The 16,471-nt window shown below is 47.5% G+C and overlaps 2 protein-coding genes across 3 annotated transcripts in view; one reads left to right on the top strand and one right to left on the bottom strand.

The window, feature by feature from the left end:
- Positions 1-6,160, top strand: part of CPNE1 (copine 1) — a 40,701-nt gene extending 34,541 nt beyond the window's left edge. The window contains 5 exon segments of the mRNA NM_001143703.1: positions 47-101; positions 338-389; positions 5,113-5,246; positions 5,392-5,628; positions 5,836-6,160. Of these exon segments, the coding sequence (NP_001137175.1) occupies positions 47-101; positions 338-389; positions 5,113-5,246; positions 5,392-5,628; positions 5,836-5,976 (619 nt within the window). The 3' untranslated portion in view covers positions 5,977-6,160.
- On the bottom strand, positions 10,286-15,297 carry SPAG4 (sperm associated antigen 4). Of its 2 annotated transcripts, none has more exons than XM_003134418.4 (12): positions 14,423-15,297; positions 13,826-13,930; positions 13,397-13,463; positions 13,151-13,212; positions 12,858-12,901; positions 12,535-12,560; positions 12,305-12,413; positions 11,967-12,042; positions 11,719-11,834; positions 11,174-11,341; positions 10,572-10,661; positions 10,286-10,457 (listed from the first exon to the last, which is right to left on the bottom strand). In XM_003134418.4, the coding sequence occupies exons 1-12, from the start codon at positions 14,730-14,732 to the stop codon at positions 10,308-10,310; spliced, it is 1,323 nt and encodes a 440-aa protein (XP_003134466.1). In that variant the 5' UTR covers positions 14,733-15,297; the 3' UTR covers positions 10,286-10,307. The 2 variants fall into 2 exon arrangements, with proteins under 2 accessions (XP_003134466.1, XP_005672951.1); XM_005672894.3 differs by having other exon boundaries at positions 14,442-14,514.

Below are 16,471 nucleotides of genomic sequence, written 5' to 3'. Positions count from 1 at the left end.
CATAATCCTCTCACTGCCTCTTCCCCGACTCATTGTCTTCCCACAGGGACAAGCTGTTCCCAGCATTTGGATTTGGGGCTCAGGTACCCCCTGACTGGCAGGTGAGTTTTCTCTTCCCCTCCCCTACTCATGTATTTAGTTTCAGGTCCTGATATTGGGGAATGTGGTAAACTTGCTGCTTGGCACTTAGCTTTATGAGGAGTTGCAGGAAGGCATCCTTGCAGGCATGTGTGTAACAAATAGCTCCTATAAGATGCTTAGTGTATACCATAATGCCCTTTTTCGTAGCACAAAAGTGGTGATGGGGAAGGAACTTCATTTTCACTCTTGCTCTTAGGTCTCCCATGAATTTGCCTTGAACTTCAACCCCAGTAACCCCTACTGTGCAGGTAAGTACCCCCATCCTCCAGTGTAAGGCATATCTGTCCACCTCTAGAGGGCCAAGCCTATACAGGCAAGGGAAAATGGGGGTGGGGGAATATATACCTGGCTTCACTGTCCAGGGGAATGGATTTTAGAGCTAGGCCTCTGGAATCAAATTTTCATCCTGCCACTTGTTAGTCACGTGACTTGGATCCAGTTGCTTAGCTTCTGTGTGCCTTGGCTTCATAATGAGGTTAAATATTGTAGGATACTGAGTATTTAAGAGGCTGTGTATGAAGGTAAATTTTAAGCAATAAGCCTAACACATACTGAGTGCTCTCTAAATGATAGCTGTTATATTATCATTATTTTCTTAGCTAGAAGCTCACAGGGACTTATCTGGGCATCAGTGAAAGCCTTGGTGCTTCCCTGAATACTCTTTTTGGGTACTTTTTGCCCCAAGCTCTTGTGTCTCCCTAGCTTGCGCACTAGCAACAAGCTGAAATGGAAAACTTGACCTAACTGATCTGACCTGGGTTATTTTGACATGGGCTTGGATTTAGAGAAAAGTTGTGGGAGTTCCCATCATGGCTCAATGGTTAATGAATCTGACTAGGAACCATGAGGTTGCGGGTTCAATCCCTGGCCTCACTCAGTGGGTTAAGGATCCGGCGTTACCGTGAGCTGTGGTATAGGTCGCAGACGCAGTTTGGATCTGGCATTGCTGTGGCTCTGGCGTAGGCCGGAGGCTACAGCTCCAATTAGACCTCTAGCCTGGGAACCTCCATGTGCTCTGGGTGTGGCCCTAGAAAAGACAAAAAGACAAAAAAAAAAAAAAATTGTAAGAATAGTTATACGGATTCAGATCATTGAAGATCAGGGGTCAGGACCTTGGTCACAGGTGGTTGTTGTTTTCTTTCATCTGGATTCCTTAAATTTGAATATTTTATCTCATGGTTCCTAGTTGGACTTGCTTCTGCTGCGCCATGGCAGGAACTCCAGATTATACTTTTTGATGGGAATACCACAGAAGCAACGCTGTGTATTCTTCTTGGAGCACCATGTCAAGAGGCACCAATTCAGGAGGCACATGATGTTGATTTTATCCTCTTACCAGTCTTATTAACTTGGATCACTGATGACTGGGTTGAGGGAGTCCTCCAGGTTCCTCTACAAGTACTGTTTTTTTTGTTTTTTTCTTTATATGTAATTTTTAAATTTTAAAAATATTGAAGTATGGTTGATTTGCAATGTTGTGTTAGTTTCTTGTGTACAGACAGTATTTATATATATATTGAGTTCCCGTTGTGACTCAGCAGAAACCCGACTATGATCCATGAGGATGCAGGTTCGATCCCTGGCCCCGCTCATTGGGTTAAGGATCCAGTGTTGCTGTGAGTCGTGGTGTAGGTCACAGACGAGGCTCAGATCTGGTGTTGCTGTGACAGTGGCTGTGGCTGGCAGCTGCAGCTCTAATTCGACCCCTAGCCTGGGAACTTTCATATACCATAGTTGTGGCCCTATAAAAAGCCAAAAAAAAAAGGAAAAGTATTTATATATATAAATATATGCTTATATATACTTTATACATGTATGTATATATACTTTTTTCCAATTCTTTTCCATTATAACTTATTATTTGTTTCAATTTCAGGATATTGAATATAGTATTGAGTTTAGTTCTCTGTGCTATACAGTAGGCCCTTTTGTTTATCCATTTCATGTATAGGAGATTTTATCTGCTAATACCAAACTCCTAACTTAGCCTTCTTCTACCTCCTTTCCTTTTTGGTAACCATAAATATGTTTTCTGTATCTGTGAATCTCTTTCTGTTTTGTAAATAAGTTCATTTGTATCATATTTTAGATTGCACATATGAGTGATTTCCTATGGTATTTGTCTTTTTCTTTCTTACTTCACTTAGTATGATCATCTCTAGGCCCTTGCATGTTGCTGCCAATGGCATTATTTCATTCTTTTATGTGGCCGAGTAATACTACATTGTGTATGTGTATATATTTCACATCTTTTTTCACTTTTTATTTTATTCCTTTTTCTTTTTTGGGCCATACCCTCGGCATATGGAGGTTCCCAGGCTAGGGGGTCGAATTGGAGCTGAAGCCACTGGTCCACGTCACAGCCACAGCAACTTGAGATCTGAGCCGTGTCTGCAACCTACACCACAGCTCATGGCAACTGAGTGGGGCCAGGGATCAAACCTGCATCCTCATTGTTCCTGGTTGGGTTTGTTAACCCCCGAGTCACAAGGGAACTCCCCCATATCTTCTATATCCATTTGTCTGTCTGTGGTTTGTGTCTTGGCTGTTGTAAATAATGCTGCTATGGCATGGTGCATGTGTCTTTTTTGGGAGGGGGGCTGCACCCATGGCATATGGAGGTTTCCAGGCTAGGGGTCGAATTGCAGCTATGGTGGCCAGCCTACACCACAGCCACAGCAACACCAGATCCTAGCCGCATCTACAACCTACACCACAGCTCACAGCAACGCCAGAACTTTAACCCACTGAGCGAGGGCAGGGATCAAACTCGCAACCTCATGGTTCCTAGTTGGATTTTTTTCTGCTGCACCACAATGGGAACTCCTACATGTATCTTTTCATATTGGAGTTTTCTCTGGATATATGCCCAGGAGTAGGATTGCTGGATCACAAAGCAACTCTTTTTTTAGTTTTTTAAGGAACCTCCATGTTGTTTTCCATAGTGGCTTTGCCAGTTTACATTCCCATTAACACTGTGGGAGGGTTCCTTTTTCTCCACACCCTCTCCAGTGTTTATTATTTGTAGTTTTTTTTTTGTTTTTTTTTTTTTTTGTCTTTTGTCTTTTAGGACTGCACCTGCAGCATATAGAGGTTCCCAGGCTAGGGGTCCAATCGGAGCTGTAGCCGCTGGCCTACACTGCAGCCACAGCAGTGCGGGATCTGAGCCGCGTCTGTGACCTACACCACAGCTCACGGCAACGCCGGATCCTTAACCCACTGAGCAAGGCCAGGGATCAATCCCGAAACCTTATGGTTCCTAGATGGATTTGTTTCTGCCACACCATGACGGGAACTCCCTCTAGATTTTTTTAATGATGGTCATTCTGACTTGTGTGATGTGATATGTCATTTTAGTTTTGATTTGCATTTCTCTAATAATTAGCAATGGTGAGCATCTTTTCACATGCCTATTGACCCTCTGTATGTCTTCTTTTAGAGAAATGTCTTTTCAGCTCTTCTGTCCATTTTTCGATTGGGTTATTACTGCATTGTGTGGGCTGTTTGCATGTTTTAGAAATTAAGCCCTCGTTGGTCCTGTCGTTTGCAAATATTTTCTCCCAATCTATAGGTTGTCATTTTGTTTTGCTTATGGTTTCCTTTGCTATGCAAAAGCTTATAGGTCCTATCTGCTTATTTTTGCTTTTATTGCCTTGGAAGACTGACCTAAGAAAACAATGCTACTATTTATGTCAGAGATTTTTTTTTCCTATCTTTTTAGGGCTGCACCCACGGCATGCAGAGGTTCCCAGGCCAGGGGTTGAGTCAGAGTTGTAGCAGCCGGCCTACACCACAGCAACACCAGATTCGAGTTGCGTCTTCAACCTGTACCACAGCTCATGGCAACGCCGGATCCTTAACCCACTGAGCAAGGCCAGGGATTGAACCTGCATTCTCATGGATGCCAGTCAGATTCGTTTCCGTTGAGCCATGATGGGAACTCCCAGAGATATTTCCTTTTTTCTTTTTTTTTTTGCTTTTTAGGGCCGCACCTGCAGCAAGTGGAAGTTCCCAGGCTAGGAGTGGAATCATATCTGTAGTTACCAGCCTACACCACAGCCATGGCAGTGCAGGATCTGAGCCGCACCTGCAACCTACACCACAGCTCATGGCAATACGGATCCTTAACCCACTGAGTGAGGCCAGGGATGGAACCCGTGTCCTCCTAGATGCTAGTTGGGTTTGTTTGGGCCTCAACAGAAACTTCTGCCCATTTTCTGCTCTTGGAGCTTTATGATATCATGTCTTATATTTAAGTCTTTAAGCCATTTTGAGTTTACTTTTGTGTATGGTATGAGAGTGTTCTAACATCATTAGCAGCTGTCCAGCTTTCCCAGTACCACTTAAAGAGACTGTCTTTTCTCCATTGTCTATTCTTGTTTTGTCAGCAGTTTATTAATTGACCATAGGTGTGTGGATCTTTTTTTTTTTTTTTTTTTTTAAGTTAATAGTAAGTACCTTTTGGGAGGATTCTTTGAGGCTGTATAAATATCAAGTCACTCATCAATTTTTCCCTCTAGTTTTTGCATCCCTTGATGATACTTGCCTGAATCAATTATCTCTGATTATCAAATGATTCTGTACTTTTTCCTTCTACATTAAGGAAGAGCTTTCCCTTCTCTCCCATTATTTATTTAATATCCCTCTAGATTCTTATTTTATCAAATGAGTTGCAATTTATTTTTTTATTAAGTGGGTTATAATCTGATACTCCACTCTCTTATATTTGTTCAGGGGGATACCCCCAAATCTGTGTTTTAATTCAAGCTGTGATTTAGGGCACATGCCCTTCCTCTCTTTGGCCTTAATTTTCTCATCTGTAGGATAAGGTTAACCTTGGGTTACAGGGGTGACTGAATGAAACAAGTTCCCAAATCTCTTTGGCCAGAAGAGGATAATGTCAGGACTGCCTCAAACCCATGAGTCCCTGTATTTTACACTGTTTTTTTTTTTTTTGCCTTTCTTCTGTAGGCATCCAGGGCATTGTGGATGCCTACCGCCAGGCCCTACCCCAAGTTCGCCTCTATGGTCCCACCAACTTTGCACCCATCATCAACCATGTGGCCAGGTTTGCAGCCCAGGCTGCTCATCAGAAGAGTGCCTCGGTGAGGGTCATGGGAGGTAGTGGGGGGGTGGACGTGGTCACTAGCTCCCTTGAGGAGTATGTAATAAGAGACTTGTCAGTGGGAGAATGTGTGGCTGGGAGGTTTAGAGGGTCCTCCTCAGTAATATGAATGGACTTGCCTTTAGCAATACTTCGTGCTGTTGCTGCTAACTGATGGTGCTGTGACAGATGTGGAGGCCACACGTGAGGCTGTGGTTCGAGCCTCCTACCTGCCCATGTCAGTGATCATCGTGGGTGTGGGTGGTGCTGACTTCGAGGCCATGGAGCAACTGGACGCTGATGGCGGACCCCTGCATACACGCTCCGGGGAGGCAGCTGCTCGTGACATAGTGCAATTTGTGCCCTACCGCCGCTTTCAGAATGTAAGTAGAGACAAGCCTGGGAGCAGAACAGATCTGGGAGTTTAGTCTTCCACCTCTCCTTGCTGTGAGTGGGGATACTTACCCTTTCATCTGAGCCTGGGACAGCGTTGGGTTTTGGATTTTGTATCCTTTCTTGGGTATGAAATGTTGTTGACCCTGGGAAGCTGTTATAGGCCATCACTGAACTTGACCCTCTTCTCCTGGCAGGCCCCTCGAGAGGCATTGGCGCAGACTGTACTTGCAGAAGTACCCACGCAACTGGTTTCCTACTTCAAGGCCCAAGGTTGGGCTCCATTCAAGCCACTCCCACCCCCAACCAAGGGCCCTGCACAGGCCCCTCAGGCCTAGATTCCCTTGGCCTAGATTCCTTAGGACTGTGGCCAGTCCTCAATCCTATGTTCCCAAGGTCCCCCAACCCTGAACACACATTCCTCAGTGCTTGCACTTTCTGTTTTGTACTTTTATACTTCCTCCTCTCCATCCCACTGGCTTGCCCAGGAGCCCCTCATTCAATAAAGATCAATGAAGAACACTGTTTGCTACCACTTTGTGTTTGGGGTGGGAATCTGTGATTAGCCATGCTTGCTTCTGTCTGAGCTTGTTTGCTGACCTTAGGGGTTGTTGACTGAAGGATTCCTCACTCAAAGAAATTGGGTATTTCTGGCCAGATATCTAGAGTCACTAACTCTTGTTGAAAATGCAGTAAATGTAAGCCAAACACCTAACCTGCCCTGCCTCAGAGCAGAGCTGAGCTGGGAGCACAGAAAAGTGGAAAGTGCTGGCCGGGGGTGTTTTAAGATGGAGCAGGGGCTATGCTAGACTTCCTGAAGGATGGAGCAGTGGAGATTCTAGGCCTAAAAATAGGCTACAATAGCCTTATTGGTTTTTTGGGGTTTTTGTTTTTTGTCTTTTTAAGGCCACACTGTGGCATAAGGAAGTTCCCAGGCTAGGGGGTCTAATCAGAGCTGCAGCTATCAGCCTGCACCACAACCAAATCAGATCCAAGCTGCATATCTGACCTACACCACAGCTCACAGCAGTGCCGGATCCTTTACCCACTGAGCGAGGCTAGGGATAGAACCTGCATCCTCATGGATACTAGTCAGGTTCATGACTACTGAGCCATGATGGGAACTCCCTGAAATTTTTTTTTTTTTTTTTTTTTTTGTCTTTTTGCCATTTCTTGGGCTGCTCACGTGGCATATGGAGGTTCCCAGGCTAGGGGTCTAATCAGAGCTGTAGCCACCAGCCTACGCCAGAGCCACAGCAACGCGGGATCTGAGCCGCGTCTGCAACCTACACCACAGCTCACGGCAACGCCAGAACCTTAACCCACTGAGCAAGGCCAGGGATCGAACCCACAATCTCATTGTTCCTAGTCGGATTCGTTAACCACTGAACAATAATAGGAACTCCGGAACTCCCTGAATTTTTTAATAGCTAATTTTTTTCTTTTCCTTTTTTCTTTTTTTTTTTTTGGCTATGCCTATAGTGTGTGAAGTGGCCTGGGCCAGGGATTGAACCTGAGCCATAGCAGTGACAATGCTGGATCTTTTTTTTTTTTTTTTTTTTGGCTATTTATTGGGCCGCTCCCGTGGCATATGGAGGTTCCCAGGCTAGGGGTCGAATCGGAGATGCAGCCACCAGCCTACGCCAGAGCCACAGCAACGCGGGATCCGAGCCACGTCTGCAACCTACACCACAGCTCACCGCAATGCTGGATCGTTAACCCACTGAGCAAGGGCAGGGACCGAACCCGCAACATCATGGTTCCTAGTCGGATTCATTAACCACTGCGCCACGACGGGAACTCCACAATGCTGGATTTTTAACCTGCTGAGCCACCAGGGAACTCCAACTGATTTTTTTTTTCTTACTAGAAAATTAATACATATATTCATTATAGGAAAAAATAAGTTAGCACCCAAACCCCTGTGTCCCAATAAAATAATTGTTGCATATTTTTAATCCTTTATCCATATTTATAGTGATACATGTTTTTTATTTTACAAAGTTGGGATCATACTGTACATACTATTTTAGCATGCTTTAAAATGTTTTAAAAATATATGCTAGTTAGTATGAAATTATTTCAAATATAAATGTAAAACAGATAATGGAGCAGGGTGTATTTCCTAGGTCTGACAGATTTTTTTTTTCTCTAAAATAGTTGTTATACTGTTTACAATGTTTTAAAATTATATTTTGGGTATTTTACCCATTATAACTTATTGCTGACCTCATTCTTTTTTTCTATTTCTTTATGTTCACACCTATAGCATATGGAAGTTTCCGGGCTAGGGGTCAAATCAGAGCAGCAGCTGCTGGTCTATGCCACAACCACAGCAACTTGGGATCCAAGCCACATCTGCAACCTACACTGCAGCTTGCACCAGTGCTGGATCCTTAACCCACTGAGGGAGGCCAGGGATTGAACCCATATCCTCGTGGACACTGTGACGGGTTCTTAACCCATTGAGCCACAACAGGAACTCCTGACCTCATTCTTTCTTTCTTTTTTTTTTTTTTTCTTTTTTTTTTTTGCTTCTTAGGGCTACAGTTGTGGCATATGGAGGTTCCTAGGCTAGAGGCCGAATCAGAACTACAGCTGCCAGCCTACACCACAGCCATAGCAATGCCAGATCAGAGCCGCATCTACAACCTACACCACAGCCCAAGACGATGCAAGATCCTTAAGCCATGAGCGAGGCCAGGGATGGAACCTGCAACCTCATGGTTACTAGTTGGATTCGTTTTTGCTGTGCCACAATGGGAACTCCCCATGACCTCATTCTTTTTAATACCTATATGTTACTCTGTGCATGAGTATACTATAGCTTATTTAGACAATCCCTTATTAAGATATGTGTCCCATAGAAAAGACAAAAAAAAAAAAAAAAGGTTGCGAATATTTAACATTTTAATAGATACTGTGAAGCCCTTCATAGCAATTTTAAACCTGTTTCGTTAATTTGATAGGCAAAATAGTACATACATCATTTTTAGTTTGAATTTAATTATGAAGGCTAGGTATCATTTCATCTGTTTATTTGTGAATTGTATTTCTTCTGAATAGCTTTTTTATAGTTGTCGTCCTTATAGCTTTTATTCTGTTAGAGTTATTCAGTTATTAATCCTGTGTCTTTTATACATGTTGATAACATCTCTTCTCAGGCTTTTGTCTTCATGCATAGTATCTTTTGGTCAAACTGTTTTTGTTTGTTTGGGGGGCATTTTTGGCTGTGCCTGCGGCATTGGAAAGTTTCCAGGCTGGGGACTGAACCCACACCATAGCACTGACCTGAACTGCTGCAGTGACAACACTAGATCCTTAACCCACTGTGCCACAAGGGAACTCCTGTATAACTTTTTTGATATGGGAATTTTAAAATTTTATGTATACCAATCTAGCTTACTTCTTAAGAAATTATCCATATATCATTAATTACTTTCCATGGCATTAAACATCCCCTTATATAACCATTTCTGTTGGCTACATATTTTTGTAACATACTTATCTTATTAGGTATTATTTCCAGTTTTTTCCTTTATAAACAACAGTGTGAGGAGCATCTTTAAAAATATTAACTTTTCAAAAAGACAAAAAAAAATTAACTTTCATTATATCTATGTATCCTTTCAATCCATTCTTAGAAATGGAATTGCTGTGATTAAAGAGTATAAAAAATTTTTAACACTTTTGGTTCCCATTGTGAAACTGCCCTCCAGAAAAGCTTACTAGTTCATTAGTCAGAAAACCTTAGGCTTTAAACGTATTCAGTAGAATCTTTTTTCATTGTTTTAGATTTACAAAAGTAATACCCCTCCCAAATTTAAATAGATGGATACATGTTCCACTCTCAGACATACATTCCACTTCCTAGAGGTGTAACCACTGTTAATAGTCTGTATATTCTTCTAAAACATGAACACAATGGAAAGGATCCTAGCAGTCAAGATGTTGCCTGTTTCTTTGTTCATACTGGGCCCTCTTTGATGCTTGTCTCCACCATCATTTAGTCCTCCAATTCTACTTTTGACTCAAAGTGAAGAGTTCTTGGATCAGTAAATGAATTATCCTGTTTTCTGAAGCATCCTCTCTCTGCTTGAGGCCTGCATCGACTTAACTCAGATGCTTCCTAGAGGTTCTCAAGTCTCCCTAGTTTTTACCTGAAGAAAAAGGGGTAGTTTCTCCTCCACCTGTACCTAGCAAGAGTTGGGAGACTTTCCCAGAGGCTGGGGGTGGGGTGGGGTGTGAGAATCAAGGTACACATGCATGGCTCCATGCTGCCTTGTAGCTCTGCAGTTAAGAGAGTGTGGCCTCTGGAGGAAGGTAAGCTTGGGGTCCACTGTCACATGACTCTTCTCTCTGTAACTCTGAGCAGCTTTCCTGACCAGAGTGGTTTTCCCCTCTGTGGTTGTGAGGATTAGTTAGGCAGTGCATGTAACATCCAAAGTACTGTCGTGTGCACATTGTAAGCATTCCATAAACATGAGTTGCCGCCATCACTACTATACTGATCTGGACTTCTCCAAGAAGAGGGCGCCTTTGTAGACAAAACCCCCCCCCCCCACATACACACACTGTATTTATACACCAAAGGCAACTGAACACCTCCCCAACAGATAGACTGATCCAGCTTTCCGCACAGACCTCCACTCTCCAACAATCAGCATGTTTAATAGGGCCCCCCTCTGGCATTATCTCCTGCCCCCTCTGAGGTTCGAATGCCATGGGCTCGGACTCGATACAAGCACGTGAAACGAGGGTGGCCCCAGTTGCTTAGAATCTGGATCTTCACCTTGGGAAAGGCAGCTGGGGGATCATTCTGGGGAGACAAATGGATCATGCCAAGGCCTGCTCTCCCAAAGGCTGCCTTCCTCCCCAGTCTTCCCTCACTATCCCATGCTCTTAGCACCCTCACCCCCAGAGACAAACATACCTGTAGGTGGAAAGTCTGAATCTCAGATTTCTCCACATCAAAGGTGAATTTGCCCAAGAAAACTTCAGTCTCGTCATCAACCTGGAGGCCCTGGTAGGTGAAGAGTGAGTGGAGGAACAGTGAAGCCCAGGTGGAGGAGGGAGAGAGTAACTTTGTTGAGGCTCTACATGTTCAGTAGCTGTATACATACTCTTATTTTTTTCGTGTAGTATAGGATAGTGTAGTGTGCAATGTGGGTTCAAAAAATCAGGTTGCAAATTTCAGTCTGGCCATTTGTTAGCTGTGTGAGCTTGGACAAGTTACTTCCTCTATCTGAGCCTTATCCTCATCTGTGAAGTGGGGGAGATAATACCACTTCGTAGGTGTTTGTGTGCATGCAAGGAGCTATAATTCATGTAAAGAACTCTGCAGAGTAAGCAGTCAATAAACCATAACTAATATTTGGGTATGTTTATAATTATTTTTAACCTACAGCAGCCCTGAGAGGCAAGTGGTAATATCTCCAAAGGAGGAACAGGGGAAGACTCAGCAGCATGTTTTCATGGCTACCTGATGATTTCTAGGCAAAAAGCCCCCACCTCCTTGGCTTCAGCCCCACTTACATAGACTGCGAAGTCGCGGGGGGCACTGTTGGCTCCCCGAGTATGCGCCACGCTGGGCGGTGGATGCTGCAGAGTGATGTCGCTCAGCTGCACGCGACCCGGCAGCCGGATCACCACCTGGCCCTTGTCGCCCTCAAAAGCCCAGCAATTCCCAGGGAACACATCTGGCTGCATGCGGGCAGATAGACACCATCAGAAACAGGACCGAGCAACTGCTCCACTTCACCAGTCTGGGTAGTGGTTCAGGTAGGCCCTGCCCTTAGCTTTATGGCATCATCTGCCCAGCCCAGGTCTCTAACCCTAGCCGTGTCTCTGCCCAGGGCCCCAGTCCCTTCGCACTGCCAGGACTCTCCAGTATTACACTGTGCTGTGTCTCACCCAGAGCCTCGCCCTGACCAAGCCAGGCCCTGCCTCCAGCCAGGCTGACTTCTGCCCAGCAGGGTCTCGCCTGGCGCTACGCCCTCACCTCAGCCAGGTCCCACCCCTGGGAGCTATGGGTTCCTTCCCCAGAGTACCGCCCCTGGTTGCTGGGATTCCAGGCCCACCTCCAGAATAACCGTGGGCGGTCGTGCATAGTTCCAGAAGCTGAAGCGATTCCAGAAGTAGGCTGTGTCCATATCTTCATAGTCGTGGGATGTCTTCTCTAGGTCGATGGAGGCTCCTGGAGCAGGGAGAAACAACTCAGGGGCTCCCAGGCCTGACTGACAACTGGGGCAGTGTCTGAGGTGGGTCTCCTTGGGCATGTGCATAGGTCTGTCTGTATTTCTGAGTTGTCAGTGCCTCTGGGTCTTACCCACAGAGCTCAGCGCATAGTCGGGTTTCCGCACAAAGTCCTCATTCAGCCTCTGGAATACGAGCTTGGCCACTCTCTGAAATGACACAGGGCGGGGCCTGGAGAGATGGGCTTGAGCACTGGTTTTATAGTGGGGGGGGGTAGAGTTCTCTGGGATAGACTTTGTGGGCCCCAGGAGAAATTCCTAATTCCAAGTTCTGAGCTGAGCCTTAAGGATCAGGACCCAGAAAGCAGGCTCCACGCTGGGCGGGAACTGTGGGCAGAGCCACAGGGACCTAGCTCCCCGGGCGAAGCTCCTGGACACAGCTCTGAGAGCAGGATTCGTTTTCAGGGCACACCTCGCTGTTGGCTGCGCGAACATTGGACACCTCCTTGTGGAGTTTAACCAACTCAGCCTGGAGCTGCTGCAGCTGCTGCCCCTGGGAGTGCACCTGTGCATGGTATTCTCTGCAAGCAAGAGGTTGGCTCTGTACAGTTGGCTCCCTGTCTCCCAGAACACTTCCCATAGGACCTCCGCCACAAGCACCTTTAAGCCCCCCAAATCCCCACCCCAGATGCCCTCTTTCACCTTAGAGTCAGCATCTCCTTAGGTTCCTATTGGAGGGAGGAAGGAGGGAAAAAATACAGTGCTGCTCAGCTCCCACCCACTTCTCCCCGTGTGGGAGCGGCCAGATTCAAAGGGCCTTATTTTTTAGGACAGCCTACCTGCTTCCCTGACCTTCCAGAACCTCTGGGAACAATCCCCCAGAAACCTCCCATTTATATCCAGCCTTTCCCTAGTGTTATAGCCTACACCACTGCCCACCTCCCAGCAGCCCAGGAGACTCCCCACAACCTCCAGGTTCATAGCCTTCCAACCACCCACCCTGGAACACAGTCTCCCCAACTCACATTCTCCAGTGGAGGGGCCAGGTACAGGAGCCCCAACCAGAGTCCTGAAGAATAAGAGGAGTGGTCTCAGGGGAGGAGAAGGGAGTGGGTTTTCCTGGCATAAAGGGACAGTGAAGAGAGAAGAGGCTTGAGGCAGCTGAGTCTGAGGTGGGGACTAGAAAGCTCTAAAAGGGGACTGAAAGCTGTGAGCCTCTGAAGAGAGTGAGTAGGCTGAAGAATATAAGAGAAAATGTGCCAGGTTTGGTTCCAAAGCATCCAGGGCTGGGGCCCCAGGGAATTCACCACCCTCTCACCTGCCAGAAAGAGGCTCAGCAGTGACACAGCCGTGAGCAGGAAGCGGATGGAACAAACCTCCCTGAAGAACCGGAGGGAGGCTGAGGCCCTGAGATCCTAGTGAACCCCACAGCCCCCACCCCAGGGTCCTAGACCCAGCTCCTGTGAACACAGGTGTGAATTGGCTCAAGCCTCAGTCGGGTGGGGCCCTGCTCCCACCCCCTCCAAAGAGCAGCCCCTGGGGCTCCCCCTTTCCTCCCTCTGACCTGTACACACTGACCAGCACGTCTCCTACCAGGGTTAACAACACACTCAGCACCTGGAAGAGTAAGCCTGAGGAGAGGAGAGGGGGCTTAGAGAAGGGACTAGGCTTAGGGAGCAAGGGAGATGAGGAGGAGCTTACAGAGCAGGGTGTTAGAGATTCAGAAGGGGTTTAGGAAGGGGGCTCAGGGAGGGGCCTAAGGCTTAGGAAGAGAGGGATGGGCTAGGAGAATTAGATGGGGGCAGGGAGAATGAGTCAGATTCTCATTTTTAGAGAAGGTGGATCCGGCTCAAGGAAGGGACTGGAGAACCAGACATAGGCGGGGGTGGGTGGGGGATGTTGCTCAGAACTAAGAACAGGGTCTCAGAGGTGAGAAATGGAGTTCGGAGGGAGCCAGAGGGTCAGAGGGGATCTGGGCTGGCCTGGGCCGTACTTAGGAAGCTCTTGGACACTCGCGGGGGAGGCATCTCCTGCCTCAGATCCAGAGTCGAGAGAAGGTCGAGCTGCTCCTCAGAGACTATGGGAGGGCCAGCCGGTTCTGCGGGAGCCCAAGGGCTCCATTGGAGCCTGGGGCACCGCAGGCCCGCTGTTTCCCTGGGACCTGATCACGGCTTCCCCAGCCCAGAAATCGGGGAGGCTTTTTGGTCCCACTGCAATCCCCATCCTGGGTCTTCCTCAGCACTGTGAGGCCCCGCCTCCCCGAAGCTTAGCCTTACTGTTGCACCACCCCCAAATGGAGGCCCCGCCCTCAACCATGGGTCTCATTTCCCTGGTAGCCACCCCTGCTAAAACCGAGGCCGTGCCTCCTCAGTGGTGCTCAATTACAAGATTTTCCCCGCCCCCTCCCAGGATCGTCCACCACACCGAGGCCAACCCCTTGGGGCATCTTAATTAGTGCCTCCCCTTTTCACCCTACAGTCTCCGTCCCTTGGGAGGTGCCCAGAGAGTTTTAATCCTGCTTCCATGCCAAGCCCCGCCCCTTAGGCCCCACCCCTTCCCTCCGCTCACCCAGGTTAGACCCCGCCCGCACCCGAGGCCCCGCCCCTCACGGTTGCCGCGCCACAGGCGGTCTGCGCATTGTGGCTCCGAGGCGCCGGCTTCAGCCGAGAGCTTCCAGCCCATGTGGTTCCTCCGGGCACTCCAGCGCTCAAGGCGGGCTCACCACAGCTCGAGCCCCGGGCTCTCCTGCCCTCGGGCTCCCCGGGTCCCGGCCCAGCTGACCGGTGCCCGCAGCTGTCCCCCGAGGTGACGCTCACAGAGCTGTTGCTGTTGTCGCTGTAGAAGTTGGGCGTGTGCTTGTGCGGGGATGCAGCCGAGCCCGGGCGTGGGCTCCGCCGCATCCTGACCCCAGGCTGTCCCCTCACGGACGCCCAAGTCGACGCCGCAGCCAGCAAGGCCCTCGGCCCTCCTTCAGCCGGTGCGCACCGCCCGGTCCCCACGGACGCTGCGTGCAGCCGGCGGGCCTTGCGGTCTGCCCCTACCCTCTGCCCAGTATCTGGACCCAGCTGTTGACTTCATAGAGGAGGCCACGGTCTCTACGGAACGCCCTGACTGCATCACAGAGCTAGTCGACGTCACTGGGAGCCTTGGCAGTCCGTCTTATGCCCGGCATAAAGCAAGCAGTGCTTTACATCACAGCACTTCCCAAAACACCCTAGGTAAAACAGCACTATTCCCCTTCCTGCGTCGTTTTTTCCCTCAGGACTAATAACTTGCTATGTGTTTCATTTATTCATTTCTTCATTGACACTCCCACTAGAACAGTAAACTTTATGAAGGTAGGGATTTGGGGTTTGTTCACTACTGTATCCTCCAGCACCTGGATAGGCCTAGCATGTGAAAGGTGCTCAAATATTTGTGAACAAATAAATGAACGTTGAGAAGGGGCAAGGGAGTTCCCGTCGTGGCTCAGCGGTAACGAACCTGGCTAGTATCCATAAAGACTCGAGTTCAATCCCCAGCCTTGCTCAGTGGGTTAAGGATCCAGCGTTGCTGTGAGCTGTGGTGTAGGTCGCAGACACGGCTGGATCCTGCGTGGCTTTGGCGTAGGCTGGCCTCTCCGATTCAACTCCTAGCCTGGAAATTTTCATCCCGCCCCCCCCCCGGGTGTGGCCCTAAAAAAAGCGAAAAAAGAAAAAGAAGGGGCAAGGGATCATCCATGGCACTTCTAAAGTCTAAAGTCTTTTTAAGTCTCTTAGTCACCTAGAACAGAATGAGGAATCACACATGGTCACAGCCAAGAGACCAGATGTTCCCAGATTCCTGCTGTGCAACAGAGTAGTATGGGTGCAGCTTAACAGAAATTCATTTAGCATTACTAGAATGGGAGTAGGAATGGCATTTCTAATAACTACATGTGTGATCCTGATTAAGGACCATACCTGAAAAGCAGTGCAGTTCATCCTGTGCATATTAGACAGGTAAGTAAAATGGTCCAGAGAGGGGAAAGGATTTTCCTATGCATGATAGAGATTAGAATTCCAAAATCCTGCCCTGGGGTTTAGTCCTCCTTCTGCCACATCCTATCTCCTTAGGAGTGTTAGGAAGTGGAAGTGGTAGTTCTTCAAGGGATTGAGGCCGGGAGAACCTACCAGGATGAGGCACCTGTGTTAGCTTCCAGAGGCATCAATACCTTGCTTGATTAGATGACACAGAGGAGGGAGAGAGGAAAAGGCTGAGGCACTAAAAGCTGAGAATTCTTGTCCCTTCTCTGCCCTTGACAGCTCCCATCTGTTAAACAGGAAGGTGAAGCCCTCTCCCAACATCTAAGGGCCTTGGGGTGTAACTTGGACCTTGCTTAGAAACAGAAAAACCCATACCTCTTATCTGGTATTTTATAGACCCCAAAACTCATTTGAACACATTATATCTGGGAAATAGGCAGAACAGGACTTTCCAACCTCAGTATAGATATCCCTCACTTTTACGAAAGACCTACCTATTTTTGCTAATCAAAAGAAAAATTTTCACTTTCACAAAGAAAGGCAAAAAGTGAAAACACCATTTCCAGCAAGTTGTTATAAAGGCAGCTTGTAAAGAGAGCAGCAAGAGTGGCCCTGCAAAGCTCCTTCTCCAAGAA

This window comes from Sus scrofa, chromosome 17 (genome assembly GCF_000003025.6).
Source record: "Sus scrofa isolate TJ Tabasco breed Duroc chromosome 17, Sscrofa11.1, whole genome shotgun sequence".
NCBI lineage: Eukaryota > Metazoa > Chordata > Mammalia > Artiodactyla > Suidae > Sus > Sus scrofa.
Note: the sequence above shows the minus strand (reverse complement) of the source record. Positions and strands in the feature narration are given on the sequence as shown.